General features: G+C 44.5%; 1 protein-coding gene across 9 annotated transcripts; it reads left to right on the forward strand.

The window, feature by feature from the left end:
- The first annotated feature begins 62 nt into the window (after window positions 1–62).
- On the forward strand, window positions 63–19,381 carry RAB41 (RAB41, member RAS oncogene family). 9 transcript variants are annotated; one of them, XM_067303881.1, is made up of 9 exons: window positions 126–202; window positions 2,309–2,367; window positions 4,146–4,199; window positions 6,380–6,485; window positions 10,262–10,367; window positions 10,687–10,798; window positions 14,011–14,104; window positions 15,896–15,962; window positions 17,111–19,381. In XM_067303881.1, the coding sequence occupies exons 2-9, from the start codon at window positions 2,342–2,344 to the stop codon at window positions 17,173–17,175; spliced, it is 630 nt and encodes a 209-aa protein (XP_067159982.1). In that variant the 5' UTR covers window positions 126–202; window positions 2,309–2,341; the 3' UTR covers window positions 17,176–19,381. The 9 variants fall into 9 exon arrangements, 6 of the variants coding, with proteins under 6 accessions (XP_067159985.1, XP_067159981.1, XP_067159982.1 ...); XM_067303884.1 differs by lacking the exon at window positions 6,380–6,485 and having other exon boundaries at window positions 63–202; XR_010885482.1 differs by lacking the exons at window positions 10,262–10,367; window positions 17,111–19,381 and adding an exon at window positions 13,409–13,502 and having other exon boundaries at window positions 65–202.
- Window positions 19,382–20,431: the final 1,050 nt, after the last annotated feature.

The following is a 20,431-nucleotide window of genomic DNA, read 5'->3' on the forward strand; positions in this document are numbered from 1 at the left end:
CGGCCGCGCGGCGGCGGAAGTGACGCACGCGCGCGGCGGCGGCGGCAGGTGGGGCGGTCGGCGGGTGCCGGTGGTGTCTCCTGCTCCTCAGTCACGGCTCCGGCTCGGCCTCCCCGCTCCGCCATGTCGGCCCCCGGCAGCGGCGGCGAGTTCGGGAACCCGCTGCGGAAGTTCAAGCTGGTCTTCCTGGGCGAGCAGAGCGGTGAGCGGGGCGGTGGCGGGGAGAGGAGAGGAGAGGAGGAGCCGCCGGGGGCCCGGAGGCCGGGAGGAGCCGTTGTGGTGGGGGGGGGGGAAGGAGCCGTTAGGGGCCGGGGCGAGGAGCCGTTAGGGGCCCGAGGCCGGGGAGGAGCCGTTGTGGGGGGGGGGGGGAGAAGGAGCCGTTAGGGGCCGGGGGCCTGAGGCCGGGGAGGAGCCGTTAGAGGCTGGAGGGGGGGCGCGGAGAGGAACCGTTAGGGGCTGGGGGGAGCGGAGAGGGGAGCCGTTAGGTCCCCGGGGAGGGGGATTGAGGAGCCGTTAGGGGGTTTGGGGGGGGGGGGCGAGTTGAGGAGCCTTTAGCGGCCTGGAGGCTGGGGAGGAGCCGTTAAAGGCCCGGGGTGGTGTTGGGGGGGGGGGCGGGGAGGCTGAGGAACCGGTATTCGGACGGCGTGAGGAGCCGGTAGGGCCTTCCGCCGGGCGGGGCGGTGGGAGAACGGGGAGCCGGTAGGAGGCCCCGGGGAGGGGGGGGGACCGGTAGGGGGGCTCCGGAGGGGGTGATGAGGAGCCGGTAGGGTCCCTACGGGGAGAGTGAGGAGCCGGTAGGGGGGTTGGGGAGCCGGTAGGCGGCCGCGCGGGGCGGAGGGCGGCGGGGGTGGGGGGGGGGGCGTCAGTCGCAGGGCCTCTGCTCGAGGGCGGGGCGGCCCCGGCCTCTCGCCGCCGCGGGAAGGGCGCCTGCCCGCAGCCGGGCGCTAGGGGCCTGGCGAGCGCCGCGTTGGCCCCTTCGCCCGCCGGCAGGCGCAGCACAGGCCGTGCCGGCCCCGCCGCTCCCCCGGCCTGCGGGCCCGGCTGGCTGCGTGCGCCGGGGGCGGTGGTGGAGCCGGCCGGGCCTCCTCCCAAGGCTCGCCTGCAGTGCGCCGCCGGGAGCCGTGCTGGGCGGATGCAGGGGCTTTGCAGGGCCCAGTCCAGGCAGGTGTGCGTTCCCGAGGCTTGGAGGAATGCGCTGGCTCTTACGCTGCTGCTGCAGCCCGTTACGTTGTACCTCTTTTTATATCCTATTCTGCTCACTGTGTGCATGGCATGTACTGGAAAGGAAAAAATAAATGGTAAAGCAGTACTGTTTTTGTAGAATGGTTGTTGCCCCCCCTTTTGTGTTCCCTCTTCTGTTTTGTCTTTTACTTGAAGGTTGACTCCCGTTTGTTTCCCTGCCCTCATAATATAAGGATGAATTGTATATTTTCCTTGAAATGGCAGTCTCCTTTGCTTTGTGACTCTCTTTTAGATCTCTTACTATTTACCTACTACTTAATCACAGAACTGTAGGACAGAAAGGGATTTCCAGAAGTCATCTAATTCACCTGCCTTGTCAGGGCAGGATCAGCTTTGCTCCTGGTAGACATTTGTCTGACCCGTTTTTAACCCTCTCCAGTGATTACAATTTCACAACCTTTCTGGGCAGTTTATTCATTTTCCATGTTCTCTTCCATCCATGTCCTTTGAATTTTTCTTGGCTTCCTCCAACCTGGAGAGAAATACAGGGATCTTATCTTTGGTCCCCATTTCTTGTTCTGTGCCTCTTGATAATATTTGCAGACAAAGATTTAAAGCTTTTAGGCAAGTCATCAAAGTTTACTCAGTCTCTAAAATCTTGTTTTGAAGAAAGGATCTACATCTTAAACATTGCTTTCCTATCCAGTCAGAGGTAGCTAAATAGTGTCCAGACCATCATCATCATCTTTGATGTTTTGTGGCTAGAGGTCTTAGACTTGGTGATTTTATAAGTATCAAATGTAAAAAACAAAACAGATGTATTGCTTGCTCAAAGAAAGAGCAAACAAATAATTTCTTTTCATGTACATCGCAACACACCTAAATTACAGACCAAGTTTTCATCATGATTAATTTTTGACCTACTTTAATTTGGCTTAGTACACTCCTATCATTTTGTGAATGAATTTCTTAGCTAGTTATTTCACAGGAGGGAGTAGCTGGGAAATAGCTTTAGATGGGAAACTTCATTGTTATGAACTGTGCTACCACAGTGCCCCTCCCAAAGCAGTGCTCCCCCCTCCACCCCCCACTGCTGCTTGAAAGTAATTTTTCTCTTCTTTTGTAGTTGGGAAAACCTCCCTGATCACCAGGTTTATGTATGACAGTTTCGACAATACTTACCAGGTATGTGGTAGTCTTTTTTTAAAAAGAGGTAAATCTACTCCCCACCATTAAAATATATGCATTTAACTAGGGGCAAACACATTTCTCCATGAGATGTCAATTCAATATCATATGTGAGGTTGTAATGTGCCTTGAAATGGAGATGAGACTTTATGATTAAGCCCAAGCATCTAGTATGATGTGAGGATATGCAGTGTAGAGAAAAGCATCAAGACTGAGATGCTGTCTGGATATGTGAGAATCTTGAGTAGAAAGGCTAAAGAAGCCATTGATTTATGGGGGTTGGATCACAAGGTGATGGTCAAGACTGAAGACGGATGCACAAGTGTCAGGAAACACAGTAACAGATGAACTGTGCTCGTATGCTTCTTGGTCTCTAGAGTCTTTGTAGACTTTTTCCATTTATATAGTAATGGTTGGGCCCAGAGTGCATAGATAAATATGCAAGATGTCGGCATAGATTTTGTTTGGTTTTTTTTTTGTTTGTTTTTTACATAAAATGCTATAGATAGAAAAAAAAAAAAGAGAAATTCTGACAGAGTGTGAGTAGGGTAGGGATGAGGAGCCTTCAGATTAAAAGCTAAAGATATGTAAGACGGCTGAATACAGAATTGGAGTAATCACAGAACCTGAGGATTTTGTGAGGAGTTAGTTGCATTGAAAGTGTTGGGTATTTCAAGAAAATATGAAGTAGCTTCAAGGAAATACGAACTAGCTTCCAGGAAGATGAGACTGTGGTGTTCTCTGTTAATTCAGGCCAGAAGGAGTTACTGTTTTTAAACTGGAATAATTTTAGGCTGCAAATAGAGGAAAAGGAAGATAAGATGGGTGTCTAGAGAATAAGTCATTCAGTGAAACTGGATCCTCTTCTGCTTTCTGACTTTAAGGTGCTCTTGTGTTTTTATCTAGTTGTAGTTGTTGTAAATTGTGTCCTGACTCCAGAAAGTAAGGCTCCTAGAAATTAGTACTAGCTACAGAAATTGACTGTTCTGGTCTCTTCTAATCTTAAGAGATTTGTGTTCTGACGGAGGCCTTCCAGAGCAGTGTATATGCTGTCTGTTTGTTCATAATGCCAGATATAGAAGGCCCCTAAAATACTACACTTAAATCTGTTACTTCAGTATCCTGTCTTCTCTCCCTGAGTTATGATGAACTAGGACACCTGCTTGGTTTAAGTGCCAGGGAAATGTTTAATACATCTAACTTAGTAGATTACTCCAAACGTCTCTGTACCAAATTGCTTTACAGCATTGGGAATGTGAAGGGGAGGAGACTTGCAAAGAGCTGTCTGGGAAATGAAGCCTCTGAATCTCACTGAAAGGAAAGCTCATTCTCAACTGAAAAGCCCTGAATAAACATCACTTTTTAGGTCTCAATGCAGTCACCCACAATTTATACATGTAATTTCTCAGCAGTATTCAAAATAACATTTGCTCTACCTTTTGGTTATTTCTAACAGAATTCTTACTAGACTGAACTGCTGTAGACTGGAGGGAGATGGCAGTTCTGATATGATCTTTGTTAAGGTGCATGAATGTTTGAGAGGTAAAATCAGAAACTCAAAGGATCTTATGCAGTTGAGAAGTGTTTGAGGAGTGATGTGAACTGAAGATGGTGCCAATACCCATATTGCTTGTTTTTTGTTAACTGCATTGAAGGGAAATGACTTGAAGAGCTTAACTGTGAGTTTGTGAACATTTTTGAGAGATTGCATAGAGAGATCTGATTTGCAGGTATGGAAGGCAAGTTGCAGTTACTAATGCTTTTTTTCTTTTCAGGCAACCATTGGAATTGATTTCCTGTCAAAAACAATGTATCTTGAAGATCGCACGGTAAGTGAGGCATCTGTGTGATAGCATGGCAACTGCGGTCATGGGAGCAGCAGTTGCTGTGCATGCTGTTTTGCCTGGCTGTTCCTCCAATGGCTGTTGAAATCCCACAGCAGCCTTCAGAGGGACAGCCTTTGAGACACCGGACTCCTCAGGCAGTTAATTCTTGCTGTGTGAATGCTTTTCTTGTGTTTGAATCAAATCATTGACCCAGTCTCCTGTTTTCTGGTACTTAGTAATATTTGATACTTCTAGAATGAAGTCAAAACCTTTCATGCAAAATTGGGGCAAGCTAATGTCCGTGTCACAGGGGAGTGGGCTGTCTGCTATATGTACCACAGACATAGTTTGCTCGCAGGATTTGCAGTTCTGCCTCTGGGTTTGTCGGTGTAAGTGGGTCTGAATAGGCCCAAGGTAGTTCTGAGTTCTGAAATAATTCAAGATTACCGGTGATGGCAGAGTTCCTCCTTGTAAAAAGGTTCAGTCAGTAACGCAATTTTGGCTTATTGTTAATAAAGCAATTTTGGATTTAGCTTGCGTGAGATTCCTTTTTGCATAAAGAGACCCCTTGCATCCCTCTCTTCTGTCTTTCAGTATTTGTCTTTTCATTAGTTCATGTTCACTAGTACTTGCCTTTTTGCTAGTTTTACTATTGGCTAAGGATGAAACTGTTTGGAGGTCAGAAGTGTGATGCAAGTTCTTTGTGTCGCTTTGAGTGTGTTGCTTCAGAAGAAGTCTCAGCCCAGTGAGTATGGTGGGTTTTCTGATTGCTTCTCTGCCATCTTACCAGTGATTCACTGTTAGAAAAGACCTTGCTTAATCTTTGAATGGAAGAAACTACTTTGATAATGTTCTCCAACTGTGCTAGCAGTAGTAGAAGAAGAAAAAAAACATCTTGGGAATGCTGCTTGACACCTGTGAAGGCAAGTCGGAATACCTGTATGTTATTTTCAGTAGTCCATAATTCTCAAGGGTAGTCTTGACCTCTTATGGTTGTGTAGGTCACCCACTGACCTGCCTTCCAGAAAATATCCTTCTCTTTCAAATGTCCAGTATACTATTAGCCTTCTTCACTATTTAAGTGGTCCAGTAGAGCCCATAAAGCCTGTTGAATAACAGAGGTCCTGAACATAGATGAAGGAGAAATACCAGCATAGAAGCTAAGAAAATTCAGACACTAAAGTAATTTCTCAGATATGGCTAGTGCTGTATTTTACCATAGACTTTGACTATCATGCTTGAGATGAAGAATAAGCCTGTAGTGTATACTTTGGCACATCTGATGTACCTCCCTCCCTTAAAAATACACCCATGCCAGCTCACCCGGCTCTAAATACGACTCGGGTAGCACATGCTAGACAGCAGAAGGAACAAATACGTGTGGAGTTGAGTTCTTCAAAATCAGCTCTGAGCGGACTCCCATAGACTGCAGTTGTGAGTGCGTCATTTACAGCACTTTGCTAGTGCAATGGGAGCTATGGCACTAAGTGAATTGGAGCCATGAGAAGCCCCATCCTCACTCCTGGCTGTCAGGCTGACAGTTTGGTGTCACAGCTACAATCTCAGTTTTGAAAGGCTGAATAGTACTTTCTGGTCTGTGTCGCAGTACCTTCTCAGGCTCGTTAGGCTTATTTTTTGCTTAAACTCATCTAGAGGATGTTTGCTGTCCTGTCTTGTACCTCACTGTTATGTTTCAGCACTTCACATGAGGCTTTCCAGCAGATTAATTAGTAGCTGGGTGATCTAGTCTTTACAATTACAGTCTAGCTAGACATAGGCTGCAGTCTGCTTGTGTAATCATTTTAGCTGGAATCCTGACGTGGCAGGATGCACTGAGGTAGGTATGCATGCTGGTTTCCTTCAGTGGCTGGTGTTAGAAGATATGTTAGGAATATCTTGCTTTTCTGTTGAAACAGAGAAGCTTGTTCATGTGTGTGCGAGATGGATTAATGGGCTTGTGGAGGGAGGGAGGTTTCTCTGACATGTTAGGCTGAGGCTACCACAAGGATGGGGTTAGAAGTATCGTCGGCTCTTTTCATACTTCTGTTCCATTTTAACTTTCCTTTTGTTGGGTTATTTTTGCCTTGCAATTTTTTTCTTTTTATTTCACTTGAGTTTTGGTTTTGTTTTCCATTTTCCTGCTCTTTCCCTTCTCTCTTCCCCTACACTTTTCCGTTTCCCAGATCAGGCTGCAGCTGTGGGATACAGCCGGCCAGGAGAGGTTCCGCAGCCTCATTCCCAGCTACATCCGTGACTCTGCTGTGGCTGTCATTGTCTTTGACATTACAAGTAGGTATTGAGCCTGGGTGTCTGCAGAGGCCTTGCTGTTAACATGTGCCTTTTACGCACTGGAAGTGGTGGTGTTTTCAGAAAAGGCTGTTTCCTGAAAGGAGCTAAGATAGGCCCTCTGCCCCAGGACTGTAGGTATTTCACGGATGGATCTGCTTTTACTGAAGGGAAGTAGCTGAGCATCTTACCCCACACCCAATAGTAACTGCATTCCATGACATAGAAACTGGGAAATCTCTTGTCCGCTTGAAGCTCAAACTGGAAGTGACGTGCAGAGGATTGTCAGGTAGGTGAATTGGGTTTATATCTTCTTGTATGTCCTCGGTGATTGGTAGCCTTTGTAAAGGTATTTACTTTTTCTGTTTTTTAAAACTTTGAAATGAAAATTTCCTCTGTTCTGGATAACTAGAGAATTAATAAAAGTAGCAACAACAGATGCCAAAATAATGAAACATTGTCATACTATGTAAAACAGTACAACACCTATTTAAATAAAAGCTACTTAGAAGCTTGTGAGGATTCAGGACTTCCATTTCATTGAAGATGAGAGCTTGCTGTTCATATGAGCCACCAGAGAGCTTCTGAAATAGAAGAGACAAGTTTATACTTACCATAACTTCTAAAGAATGAACAAACTTAGAGGCTACTTCTCTGTAACTCTTGTCCAGAGAGTTTTAGTATAAAATGCAATACGAATATAATAATTATTTCATTATAACTCCTTGTTATTGTTTCCACTTGATCTGGCTTTTTCAGTTAAGCTACAGTGTCAGCATAAATATGTGCGCAGGATTTAAACCAGTGAGCCAATACTGTGTAGACAAAGTCCAAGTAAAGAACATAGCACAGATGAAAAACATCTGGCTTGCTTCTGTTCTGTCACAAACTCTAGATTATACTGAGTCTTTACAGATCTGGGTTTTATTGCACTTTGCTAAATAGAAATGTTTAATAGGTAATAACAAAGTTCTGTTACCATGTCTCTTATGCAGAGAAGGCAAATAATTAAATGGTCTTTGAAATTCCAGTCCTGTAGCTTAAGTACTTGTCTCGGGAGGATTTCTGGTTTGGTACAAAATAAAAATATAAAACTGAAGTGATCTGTTCGGGGTTTGAGGAGCAACGAGATGTGCACATGATGACTTATTTTGGGAACAGATCTAAATGAGACAGAGTGGCAGGCTACAGAAGCTGGCACTTTTTTTGTCCCCCTGTTGGGATGGGTAAAGGATGCTATTTACACAGGCAGGTTGAAGAATCTATCACATTCCAGGCTGTTCTTAAGTTTGCAGACCTATCAGAAATGATTTAGTGATAGATGATCTCATCATGCCTTGGTAATAGTCTAATCTTTTCAGATAATTTAATTTTTCTTCTTCTTAGCCAGTGAGAGACTTTTAAATCTCTTGTGTTTGTGAAGAAACATGCTTGTGTACTTCTGAGGTGATGATAATGGTGAACACTACTAATATTAGGAATACACATTTAATTTTCTTTACCACTGTAAAGAGCTGCATATATGCATTGTCTTTTAGTAGTCACTGTATTCGGGAATCTCAACAGTCTCTTATAAGTTAATGCTGGTCAGCATCATGGCAGGGTAAAATAGTGACAGCTCCATATGACATACTTAAGTGCCAGCCAAGATGCTCTTAACTAGTAGAGAGAAACTGTTAGCTAGTACATGGTGGGCTGAGAAGAAAAAGAAAAATTGCTTGTGTTAACCTGCTGGGCATTTTGAAGTATTAGTTGGCTACAGAAAGAAAAATGGTGAGGCATACTGCAACTTGGCCCCTTGCAGAACAAGTTACCTTGTGTGCTGATTTCTGAGTGAGTTCATATTAGTGCTTGATTGAGAACTTCTCGTCTTTCCAGATCAGTGTTGTCATTAGCAAGAGGGTTGTATTTTTCTCTTCCTCTCCAAAAAATGGCTGCACAACAACTTGGACTTCTAGAAACCGGAGGCTACAGGAATATTGCAGCTAACTTTCCTTCTTAGGTCCCTTCAGGGATGCCTTCGCAGTACCTCCAGACTAGCTGAATGGTTTCCCTCAAACAGTGGTACCCTTCACTACAACAAGATCATCAATCTTCCACCAAGTCTGTAATACTTCCTTTAGTTGCATTTTTTGATCGTGAGTCTGAAGCTTGGAGCATTTAAACTACCAGCTAGGTAAACTTTCTGGGTGAATAGGCTGGTGAAGCAGCAATGTCTCGGGACTCTGTGGTAGCTCGTTGTGGCGTCCAGAAGCAAGAGCCTAAAGCTGTTATTCCCAATCTGATCTGCCCGCACTGGTGTAATATTGTCCAAGTGCTAGGAGTTCATTGCCCTGCATTTTCCTGGGGTACTGAAGAGCCCCAATTCTTGGTAATGTAATCAAGGTAGTCTCCAAAATGAAGAGAACAATTCATAGGAGCTAATTGCTTCAACTATAAGCCCTAATTGTACTGAACACTGGCAGCAGTGTGGATGTCCTGATGTAGATACCATGTTGTTTTGAATGCGCTTGTAGCAGGATGCTTTGCAGACATGTACTCTGTCCAGCTTCTGTTTTAAATTTCTCTTCTAAGCAAAATAACTGTTGGTCCTTCCTAAACTACTTTCTCCCTTGTAGCCAGTCTTCTGCAAGCTCCCATGGAACAGATGTTCTAAACTGAAAAAGCTGTTATCCCTCATTGCTGAGCGAGTAGCTTTGTGAGAACTTCTAACTTAATTCATATAATCCATCTGGATTATTTTGGGAACGAATATCTACCCTTGTGGCCACTGAGAATGTCAGTAGCAACCTTGCTTTCTGACTGTGTAGCGCTACTTGTACAGCCAGCTGTGTGGAATGATAACCTGGAAGGAAATGGTATCAATCCCGATTGCTCATTGTTAAAAGCTTTTGTTTAGCATTCGTTGTGGTAACTGGGTATTTTTTGACCATTTCTGTTTCAAATAGGCAAGTCCCAGCATTGTGTGGACAAAATGATTGTTATTACTTCAATATATGCACAAGATGTTCATATGGATTAGAAGATAGGTGAAAGAAGAGGAAGAAAAACGGACTTTAGAGCTATCATATAATAGCTCAATTTGTGTTTTGGGCATAGCTCTGGTGCTGGAGATCAAGCTGCATCTCTTTCTCATAGAATTTGATGCTTGTTTCTGATTCTTGTGCTTATCTGAAAGGGCGGCATCCAATGCCCTTTGTGTCACATGTGGCCTGCAGTTTGCAGCATTTGCTTTTGTTTCTGCTACAGCTTAAGTTATTGATTGCCTTAATCTTGTGTGCAAATCCCCATTACCACCTTCTGGATGCTGTTTCACTACTTGGTGTCTGTGTTGAGGAAACTGCATGTCTGTCTTGTGGGAATTGCCTAGAGAGCTTTGATTTGAGACTACGTAGGTTGGGAGTACTGTGGAGACACCATACATAGTCCTGGGTAAAGAAGACCAACTCAGTATATATTGCTCGTTAGCTGCCACTAGCAGCGATAACTGGGTAGCAGCCATAATGTAGAGCTCTTTGGGATGTGGTGACTGGGGGAATGGCAGAATCCCTAGGCAAACAAAGGAGGTCATTAAAACGTGTTTTCTATAAACTGAAAACCAGCAAAGCCAGCTTCTGTGCTCTTTGGATATTTGGGAGCAAGTTTACAAGGTCAGTCTCAGCTTCTCAGATTGAGCTGCATACAGTGAATTCTAGAAATGGCCTTTTCTCTAAAGGACAGTTTCCTCCTTTCTTTTCTCTCTTGCTGTCTCTCTGCTCTCCCTGGCCTGGTACCAGCAGGTTCGGCTGCAGCTTTGGGACACAGCAGGCCAGGAGCGATTCCGCAGTCTCATTCCCAGCTACATCCGCGACTCCACCATTGCTGTGGTAGTCTATGACATTACAAGTGAGTGATGCTTTGGTGTCTCATTATTTGAAATACTACATGTAAGCGGAACTGGTATGTTACAGCCAGAAGTTCTGCAGAAAGATAATTAACATTAGAAACAGTTGGATTGTGGGGTGGTTTTTTTTTGTTTTTTTGTTTTTTTCCTTTCTTCACCCTATTTTTCTGTCTGGGTAGAAACAATTTGTGGGTTGTTTATATGTGGTGTGGGAAGACTTGGAGAAACACATGGATACAGGCATGGCCAGTTTCATAAGCATTCTCCCTCACCTGGAAGAAGTTTTATTCTCAGCATTCTCAATTTGTTTTTCCCCTACAGACTTGAATTCTTTCCAGCAAACCTCCAAGTGGATTGATGATGTTCGAACAGAGCGAGGAAGTGATGTCATCATCATGTTGGTGGGGAATAAAACCGATCTGGCAGACAAGAGGTAATGATGGGGAACTGGTGGCCTTGCTGCCATGACCAGTAAAAGCGGGGAACTGGCTGCCTTGTCTGACTTCAAAAGCAAGGAGCATAAATAGCTTGTAATGATATTCAGATTTCTGATGTCAGAATATGCAAAATTATTCTGCTTTGTTATTCTACAAATAGTTTGGGATAAAACAAACCCACCTAAAAATTTTCCTTTTACTTAAATTAAGTATCTCTGTGCCATCTTTTTCACAGTGTATCTTGTCTAATTTTTCTTTTTGTGCTGAGATAAAACCAAAAAGATATCTTCAAAAGCAAGGAAATCTGCCTTTTTTCCATAGTCGTATTTACATGAGACTCTCTGCATGTGCAAATCTGAAAGATTATAGTGAAGTTTTTTCTTGTTATAAGATACAGCATGAGATTTTAGTAGTATGCATCTAGAAGGTTTTCCTCTGAGCATAAACTTCATGTCACATGTAGCATAAACAGTGATACTGTGGAAGTGTGAAACTAGATTAGTGAAAACAGATTTCCCCAAGAGATGGAAAAAGTAAATTAAATTCTTAAAACCACAGAGATTCAATGTTTTGAGATGTCATAAAGCATTTTAGTTTTAAAACTTAATCCTACAATATTACTACAACCAATGTAAGCATTGTAATAGCTTCTTAGAAGACCAGAGATTTGCATTTCTGCATTTCTATTTCAAGTTCTTTTCTTGACTGTTGAATTAGTAGAACTTCTTATATTGTTTTCAGAGATTTTCATTCTTTATGAGGACATTAGAAATAGTGTAGATAAGAAGTAGTCTTCATATTAGTGGTTAGCTTCAGTAACAGCAAAGGAATGATGAGAATAAGCCACACAGTTCCTTACAAATTCAGTACTTTGAACTGAATCATTTCAGATATGTCAGTTACTCTAAACTGTACTGTTTAATCTGTAGAACGTACGAAGCATTGAAGCAATGGGTATTTTTAACTGTCACAAAAGAAATCATGTAAAAAAGGCAGAAATGGGAAACACTTGGATCTCACAGTTAAATACTCTTATAAAATCAAAAGCCTAACCTTTGGCAGTTCATGACACACTTCTGACCAAAAAACAGTCTGAAAAGCCTTACAGATGGAATCTAAAAGTTTTATCAAAAAAATTTTGCGCTAATACCTGAGTTGCCAGTTTGTTTACTCTGCTTCTTGGCACGATGGACCTAATAGGGATCTACCTGTTTTCTCGTTGGGTGCTGTCACATTTTAAATTCTAAACCTTATTTTACTCCTGATGTGTAAATTTTGCTTCAAAATGTGCTGTGACCTGTTTGTCCCCTGTGGTTTTGGTGTTGCCCAAATGCTCAATTGAGAGACAATATGCAGCATCTTTGGCTGCACAAATTGGTATCAGGAGTTCTTCTTCATCCTTTGCCTGTGTACAAGCCATGCTGTTAGTTTTCAGTTTGCTGTGCCTAGCAGGAAAAGTATAGACAGTTCTATTACTGGTATGTGGTTTGAGTAAGCGGATGAAAAATGAGGTTAGATATTGAATGCCGTGTGGTCTTTGTGCTGCTGATGCTTAGAGATGTGTTTTTTGTCTACCGGCTGGACCACTTCAATATTGATAACTGTTTGGCTTTCCCCAGTTCCAGTGGAGGTCATTCTAACTGTGCAGTGCACTTCAGAAATTTTGGGAAAACTTGGTGCTCAGAGCTTCACAAATAGGTAAATGTGTATAGATGGCTTGGATTAAGAAATCCAGGTGGCAAGAATTCAGAGCAGTCTGGTCAGCTTGCAAAATCAGCTTGTAAAAGCAACTGAGCAAAATTTGAGAAGCTGTTCTACTTAAGACAGCTCTGTATGCTGGCCAGTTAGCATCTCTTATGCCATACTGGGAGCTGCAAATAACTCCAGCTTCCTAACTGACTGATCTGGAGGTTAGATTTGAGGCTTTCTAACTTCTAAAAAACTCCTGTTTCTTCTGGAACTGAAAAACCCAATGGGATAATTGCTGCTTTAGATTGTTTTTTGATGGTATAGAAATAGTGTGTGTGCGCAGGACAGCCTTGTCATAAGAATAAGGCAACTAGAAACTTGTTTGCATCATAGCTACAGTTGGAGTTCATGTGGCAGCAGAAATTCCTGTTGTAGAACTTTAATGTAGGTGACAGTAGTCCTGGACTAGCCTAGAATTAAGAGTTAGGGTGTATATTCAGCTGTGCTGGTCAGCACAAGCTATCACTAAAAGAAGCCTCCTTGTCTTGCCTGTGAATTCTTGCTTTTAAGAGATTTGTGACAAGCCGAAATACCGGGCCTTTTAAGACTGGACAAAACCACAGATCAGTCTGAGATTGATCACGTTTTCTGAAATTGAATAGAGCCTACAGGAAACCCTTCATCCTGCGGTGAAAAACAAGTGATGAGGGAAGTTCAGTTCTACTGTCAAACATGGCTGAAGAGTTGAACTGCTAATAGCACTGTTTTTATTTGGTGCAGCCTGTTAAGTTTAGCTTTCCTGCTAATGTTGCTTTAGTTGGTTGCTGGTTTTTCTACATTTTTTTCTTTTTATCATTTTTGGACTATTTTTCTTTGTTTTGTTTTTTCTTTTCTGTGATTTGTTCTCATTGCTGTAGACAGGTTTCTATAGAGGAGGGTGAGATAAAAGCCCAAGAACTGAATATGATGTATATTGAAACCAGTGCTAAAGCAGGATATAATGTGAAACAGGTATGTACAGGGTATTGATCAGAGATGCATTTGCAGGTGCTTTCTTGCAAGCAGCAGCATAGTACTTGCTGTTGCACTGTACTTGCTGCTGGAGCCTTTCGGACATCTTTCGTAACCTCATGGAGTTCCCTCCTGTTGAGTTTTGGGGAACTGCTTTTTGCATCAGGTGCAGCTAATGGGGATTCCTCTTTTCCCTTGAGGATGCTGTGAATGGGATTCAAAGGTACTACACAAACTTCATCCTGTGCTGATGATCCTTTATTAGTGGTCATAGGCCTGGTGATCCCTGAACCACTTACCTGAGGTTGTTTCCTCCCTAGCTGGAACCTAATGAGGAACCTGGGGATCTTAAAAGCTCAGAGGTCCTGAGGTCTCTGCTTGTAGATTATGCACTCTTGTAACGGGTGGTGAAGAGGCTCTCCATTGAAAAGCATCTCAATCACAAATATCTCTAATTCTTCCTGTCCTTCCCTTCTGTCTTTCTGCTTCTGTTTGCACCTTTGTCCAGGCAAATCACTACAGAAGAAGGTGAACAAAGAGCCAAAGAGCTGAATGTGATGTTTATTGAGACCAGTGCAAAGACTGGATACAATGTGAAACAGGTAGATCTATGTTATGTTTTAAAGATCAGTAAATCTGTACTTCACTGCTCCGTAGGCAGAGAATAAGTTTCTGCTTACGGTTCATGCTCCATCAGATATTTACCTGTTGTCTTTGTCAGACCCTGAGATTCTTCTTGCCTAATGACTAGTGCTGCTTCTTTATCTAGTGGAAGCTTCTTTCCTGTCAAGTCTGTGGTACCTTGTTAAAGCTAAGCAAACTTAACCTACCTTGAAGGAGAATCTAAAAATGGAATTTGCTGAGGGATAGGAATGTCACTATATAGTGCAGCATGTCAAACATAATTTTGTACATTCCCTTTGCTTTTGTTAACAGTTAATGCAGTGTTTTCTAAAATCAGTGTTGACAGCAGTCAGGCTAATAGCATATGCTGATGCACCAGCATAGAAGTTCCTGGTTCTGTTTTTAAACCTGACAGAAAAAACGTAGAACTACAGAATAGTTGAGGTTGGAAGGGACCTCTGGAGATCGTAGACTTCAAATTGGTGATCAGTTTCTTGTGTTTCAATTTGTGCCCATTGCTTCTTGCTAAGAGCTTGTGATCCCACTCCCCGTTAGTTCAGGAAGCATTGTTCTGAAGCATGGCAGAATCTGGGGAATAAGGCAGCTGCAGGGCCCGAAGATTTGCAGGGAGCTTAAGTACTACTGGTGTCAGGAAGTCACCCCACTGGGATATGACCTTAACAGTTTGCAGCACGCCAGCTGGTTAGGAGGTCATCCCAATGGCATTGGGAAGTTTAGTTGTGAGGGGGAGTGTTTTTAAATGCCTATGGATATAATTCAGCTTAATCTTTGGTTCTGACTTACTGTCGCTTTATTTGCCATGTGGGTGTTGGCGGTGAGAACTTCTGTGACTAAAGGTGCTGAGGGAAGACATTAACTGCAGGGCCTTGCTGGTACCTCAATGGCTTGATTTTCCATGTAATACAATTTGGAGAGGTGGATGATAAGCCCTTGCCAAAGTACTTTGAGAAAGATTGTCACTGGCTGGCACTAGTCAGTCTCCTTCCTCTAGTTTTTTTTAAGTAAAAATACATCTTTCTACAGCTCTGTCTACCAGACTTGTCTAGCATTATCTGATTTGTGTTCGCTGCTGCATTAGTGTCAGCAGGAGGAGCTCTAGGCATCGACTTGAAAAATTATGCAAAAGCATTGTCTGTTTTATACGGGGATATGATAGTCCTTCCTAGCTCTAGCAAATCCTTCATAGCTTAGATGCAGCTCACTTAAGCCAGCCGTTCTGCTTATAGATGACTGTTTTGAAGCAGGACTTAAAGGGTGGGCTTTAAAAAACTAGGTTATTCTTAAACTTACTGTTAAACTTCCAGTCTATTGCAAGGCTGCTTATCAGAACTCCTGGGCTGTGCAGTGTAATGTTGCTGAGGCTGGAAATGGTAAATTGCAGCCTCTGACATGCTTACTGAGCGCAGGAGGGAACTGTTCTGTGTATTCCTAGAACAACCATTATTAATAAAGAAAAATGCCATGTTCGGTTAAGTAGCAACAGATAAAATAAAACTGCATGTTTTGTAGGCATTTGGTAACTTAATCATTTTGTTATCGACCTTGGGTAGAATATCTTGAGTATATCTCAGGTATCTACCCAAATATCTTGAGTAGAATTCTCATGGCATTTGCTGATCATTGCTTTGCTTGCTAAAATGCCCATGTAACAAGTCTGTAAAAGTCCGACTCTAAGTTCTCTTGTAAAGCTATTTTTTGACATGCATTCTTTCTGATAAGCTTTCTGTTTACCTGTTGTTACTTTTCAGCTTTTCCGTCGTGTGGCTGCTGCTTTGCCTGGGATGGACAGCACACCAGAGAAGAGCAAAGAAGACAGTATCCTTGCTTTCTTTTCAGTAACTTTCCTGTTCTTGTAGGATTTGGCTATTACCTTTTTGTCAGGTTGGACTTGCTGACTTTTTGGCACATTGTGGATGTGGGCAACGTTGGGGTTTTGCAGACACATGGCTGGAACAGCTTGTATAGTGTGGTGCTTACCTATGGATATAAATTAAGACCCTACTTGTGCCCTTGCAGTTATAAACTGCAAGGGCAAGTTTTGCTTTCTCCCCTTAAGCTTGTCCACTTAAGGACAACATTTGCATAGCTTCAAAATGCCTTGGTATTTTCCTCCCTTTGCACAGGGCTATCTTGTGTGCAGAATGAACTGTCCTCTAAATGGTCTTGACATACCCAGTCCACTGGTATTACTAATCATCCTCTTCAGGCAACATATGTGCTGCTCTGCTGGAGCATCTGCCCTTGTCAAGAATGGGACAGCTGACAAACTTTTCAGAATTGTAGCAGAGAAATTACTACATTGGTTTTAACTGTTAACAGAATCTGTTAAGCTCAGTTTTGTTTTGCTTTTTTTGTTAATTTTTATACCAACTCTAAACAGGCCAAGAAGCAGGATCCATGACTTCTGGCAGTAGTAATCTTCACAGGACAGCTGTCATTGTAACCACTGAATGCACCTGCAGTGGTTTACATGCTGCATGCCTCTAGTAATAGAGCACACAGCTGACTGTGCTAGCAATCTGCCATATTCTGCCTGTATAAAAGGCTAGGTGAAGTCTATAGCATCCATACTTCCAAATGCAGCTGGTTCTAAATTAACAATTGGCAAAATATGCCAAGCTGAAGGCTGGAGCAGGAGGAACAGGTGCTGTTTGAAGCAGTTCAGCCAGTATCAGAAATGGCGAGTGCAACTGACCCTTCAGTTCTGCCTCACCCTTAAAGAAATTAGCGCTATCGGCTCTTCCAAATGTTATGGCCAGCATCATCAAGGCTGGGTTTAAAGTCATGTTTGGATGGCATATAAATGTCTGTACACTTTTTGTTTGGAAGCGGTCAGCCTAGCTTCTCTCTGTATGAAGCCTGTGTCTGTCTTTGGCACCCCAAAAAGGCTAAGTTGATCACTTTCCCTATTCTCTACTTGTTTTCTCTTGAACCAGGTGACTTCCTTAACTTGTCTCCTCCAGTGATTGACATCAAACTAGAGAAACCTCCTGAGCAGCCAGTAACGGAGAGTGGTTGCTCCTGCTAACAGGCCCATTGTGTAGCAGCACATTCCCCAACCGGCCAGTCTCACTGAAGAACATCACTGCTCATTGGCTAGGCAAACCTACTTTGTGGGCTGAAAAACCAATCTACTAAGCGAGTGAACTCCCTGTTTACTGGTGGGGAGCAGCCCCGGCCGCCCCTCTTACTGCATGGTATGAGCCCTGAGTGCAGAATGAGTGTCCTGTCTTTTATTTTTATTTTTTTTTATGTTGTTGCACTTTGGCACTGTAGTGCCCTTACACACTCTCACTTTCTCTCTCTTTCTCTGTCTCTTTCCCCTCTCCCCACTTTGAGCCTGTCTGCTCAGATATATCTTTTTGTGAATGCAATGAAAAAGCCACCAAGTTAGGGAAAACAAAAGCAAAGTTTGGGGGTGGGCTTTTCCCCCTTCCTTATTGCCTTGCATCTTAACTACTTCCCTGTTCACTCCAGCAATGTCTTTCTGTCCTACATCCCTACTTCCTCTTTTTAAAGGCTACTCCTTTTCGACTAGTCACAGTTTGACTTGGCCTTGCCTTTTTTTTGACAGTGCAGGTGATCTATTTCTAGGCTTTGCTTCCTGCAGGGCGTGCACAATACTAGCTGCTCAGTCTCTCCTTTCTGTGGATGGTCTTGGCTAACTCTTGCTCATCACTTCTAAGGTTTGCCCTACACTCAGCCCCTCATGTGACACACAGCACTGGAAACCCCCCGACTCTGATAGCTTGGGCCTTGTTGCTCCCGTTCCTGTGGCAGAGACATCCCACAGGTCACTCTCTTCAATTGGAATTTCTTCCCATTTTCCCTGAGGATGTTGGTGCTTGGTGAATGTTGGCTATCAGGTGTGGGGAAAGAAGAGGGTGCAGAGGCTTTGCAGCATGAGGTTGAGTGGGAAGAGATCCTTAGGGCAGTCTGTGGGGACCTAGGTCCTATGCGCTGATAGCAAAGGCAAACAATCCCCTGGAATTCCTCACTACAGTGGCAATATCTGCCCTGGGCATCATTGGTGCTGTTCAGGTTCCTTTCCTGTTCTTTCTTCTCCTGTTCCTCTTCACATAGGCTGGGAGTTTGGTCACATGAAGCAGGAGAGCTACAGCAGATCGAATGTCAGTGACAGCTGTTTTACTTTCATATCTAGGTTGCTGCTTAATGAAATCATACACCAGATCATAGCTACTTGCTTCTGGTAGTAGACTTGGGGGGTGAGGGGGCACATGTAGCCATTTCACTTTTGGAATAGTGTTAAAGCTGTAACATTGCCAAAACTGAGATGAGTAATAACATGGATTTATTATCAGACCTGGGGGTAGAGGAATGTACACTGCTGAAGTGATTTTTGTAGTCATTTCTCAACCTCTAAGTTTCAGGAATACTTTGATCTTCCCCCTGCTCTATACCCCTAGTTTCTAACTGCTTTAACAGAACTCTTCAGAAACTGTAGTGGAGGTCTTTTTGTCCATCTGTCCCAACCAGAAGTCAATAGGTTTGTCCATTGACAGGAGAAAAAATAGGTAAGATGGTTCTAAGCCATTCACTGTTCTTCTGATCACCTGGCCTATGTCATGCTGACAGGCGAATACTGGTGGGATGGGAAGGGACAATGCAGTGTGAAGGGTGCAAATGGGGGCAACAGCATTTGGTAGGTTAATGACATTCCCCCAGCAGAATGCCTTGTGGGTCACTGACTTAGCTGTGTGCACTTTGAAGCCTGCAGAGCTTGCATAGCGGGGAAGGAACTGCCGCTCTTGTAACGACCTGGCGGCTGGCAGTCCTCGCCGGAGGAGCATCCGCTTGCGTGGTGCCAGAGCTGCTCTCCGGCCATGGTGACTTGTTTGCTCTAAGTTACTTATCTGCAGGTGACTTACCTCTTGTTCTTGAGAGCCTTGCCCCTTCCTCTCCATGTGAGCTGGCCTGCAGGAGGAAGCTGGGATGTTTCCCATTTCACTCTGGAGTGTCCCCCCCCCACCCCCTTCTCACCCAAAATAGTTGGCGTAGTCGGAGTCCCTTGAACCTCACACCGGTGGGAAGTTCAGTCCCCTCCTCTGTACATACTCCCTGTTGTGTGGGAATTGCTGATGTTCTGTCAGTGTGTCTGTGTCTGCCGTAGAACAGGTTTTGCCGTCCCCTTCTCACAGGCAGATGTGCCCTGCCACTGCTGTCGTATTGTTCTGAGTCACTGGACTTTGGTGGGAGGGAAGTGGGGGGGGAGGGGAGACCTTAATAATGGGGGGGGGTAACTAGTGAAATAAAATAGTTCACTTCCCACTGTCTTCTCTATGGATGTGTATAATATTGAGTGTGTGTCTCTGGCCCTGCTGTCTCCTAGCTGTTAGCCAAGTAAGTGTGACTATTAATATGAATATGGACTGTCTGACCACAGCCGTGTATCACACTAAATAAAGTTATTTCACCAACACCTTCTCTGTCCTCCTTCAGAAGAGGAAGCTTATGCCGCCTTTGCTTGCTTTACTGGTATTTAAGAAGCCTCTGTCCCCTGTAGCGTATTTGGAGAAGAAGAATGGGTTTATCAGATTTAAGCATTTCTCTGGCAGTGAAAAAAGTGAGAAGGGAAGGTCTTTTGGGCTTCACTTACTGCGCTCGGTAACGTGCTCAATGAGCACTGGTCCAGGAATTGTGCCCATAACCTCAGTTCTAGTGCTGCCCTGTTCCTTTGTTTTTATGAATTAGCCAGAAAAATCTCGGCAGAGGAATTTTTGCTAGTTACTGGGATTCGAAGCATTTTGCACGGTAATTAATTCTCGGTTCTGAAGGGGGAAGCACGGCGGCCTTTCCGAGGGGCACCGGGAGTTAGAGCCCGTCCGGGGAGCCGCAGCGCAGGGGTCCGCGGCGCCTCCGCCCCAACCCCGCCGCGAGCGGCGGAACTCGCGTTTCCATGTTGCTGTCGTCACTTCCGGCCCCGCCCTCCCGGCAGCTGCTCGCGCCGCTGCGCCCACGTGGCGCGCACGGCGTTTCCCCCGCCCTGGCCAATGCGAGGCGCGGCCGGGGCCTCCGCGAGACCGTTGCGCCCCCACTGATTTTTGAAACCCGCCAATCAGAGCGCGACCGCCGTTTCCGGCGAATCCAATCCGTTGAAGCCTGCCGGACTCACGGCGGCCAATCCGCGGGCGGCGGCGCCCCCACCTGCCCCGGCTCTCTCGCTGGTTGGCGGCTGCGGGGAAGGAGGCGGAGCCCGGGGGGGGTCAGAGCACCTGTTACGGGGGGCGGTATTCACGACGGGCGCTGCGCGGGGACGTGGGCGG

This window comes from Apteryx mantelli, chromosome 13 (assembly GCF_036417845.1).
Source record: "Apteryx mantelli isolate bAptMan1 chromosome 13, bAptMan1.hap1, whole genome shotgun sequence".
NCBI classification, from domain to species: Eukaryota; Metazoa; Chordata; class Aves; order Apterygiformes; family Apterygidae; genus Apteryx; species Apteryx mantelli.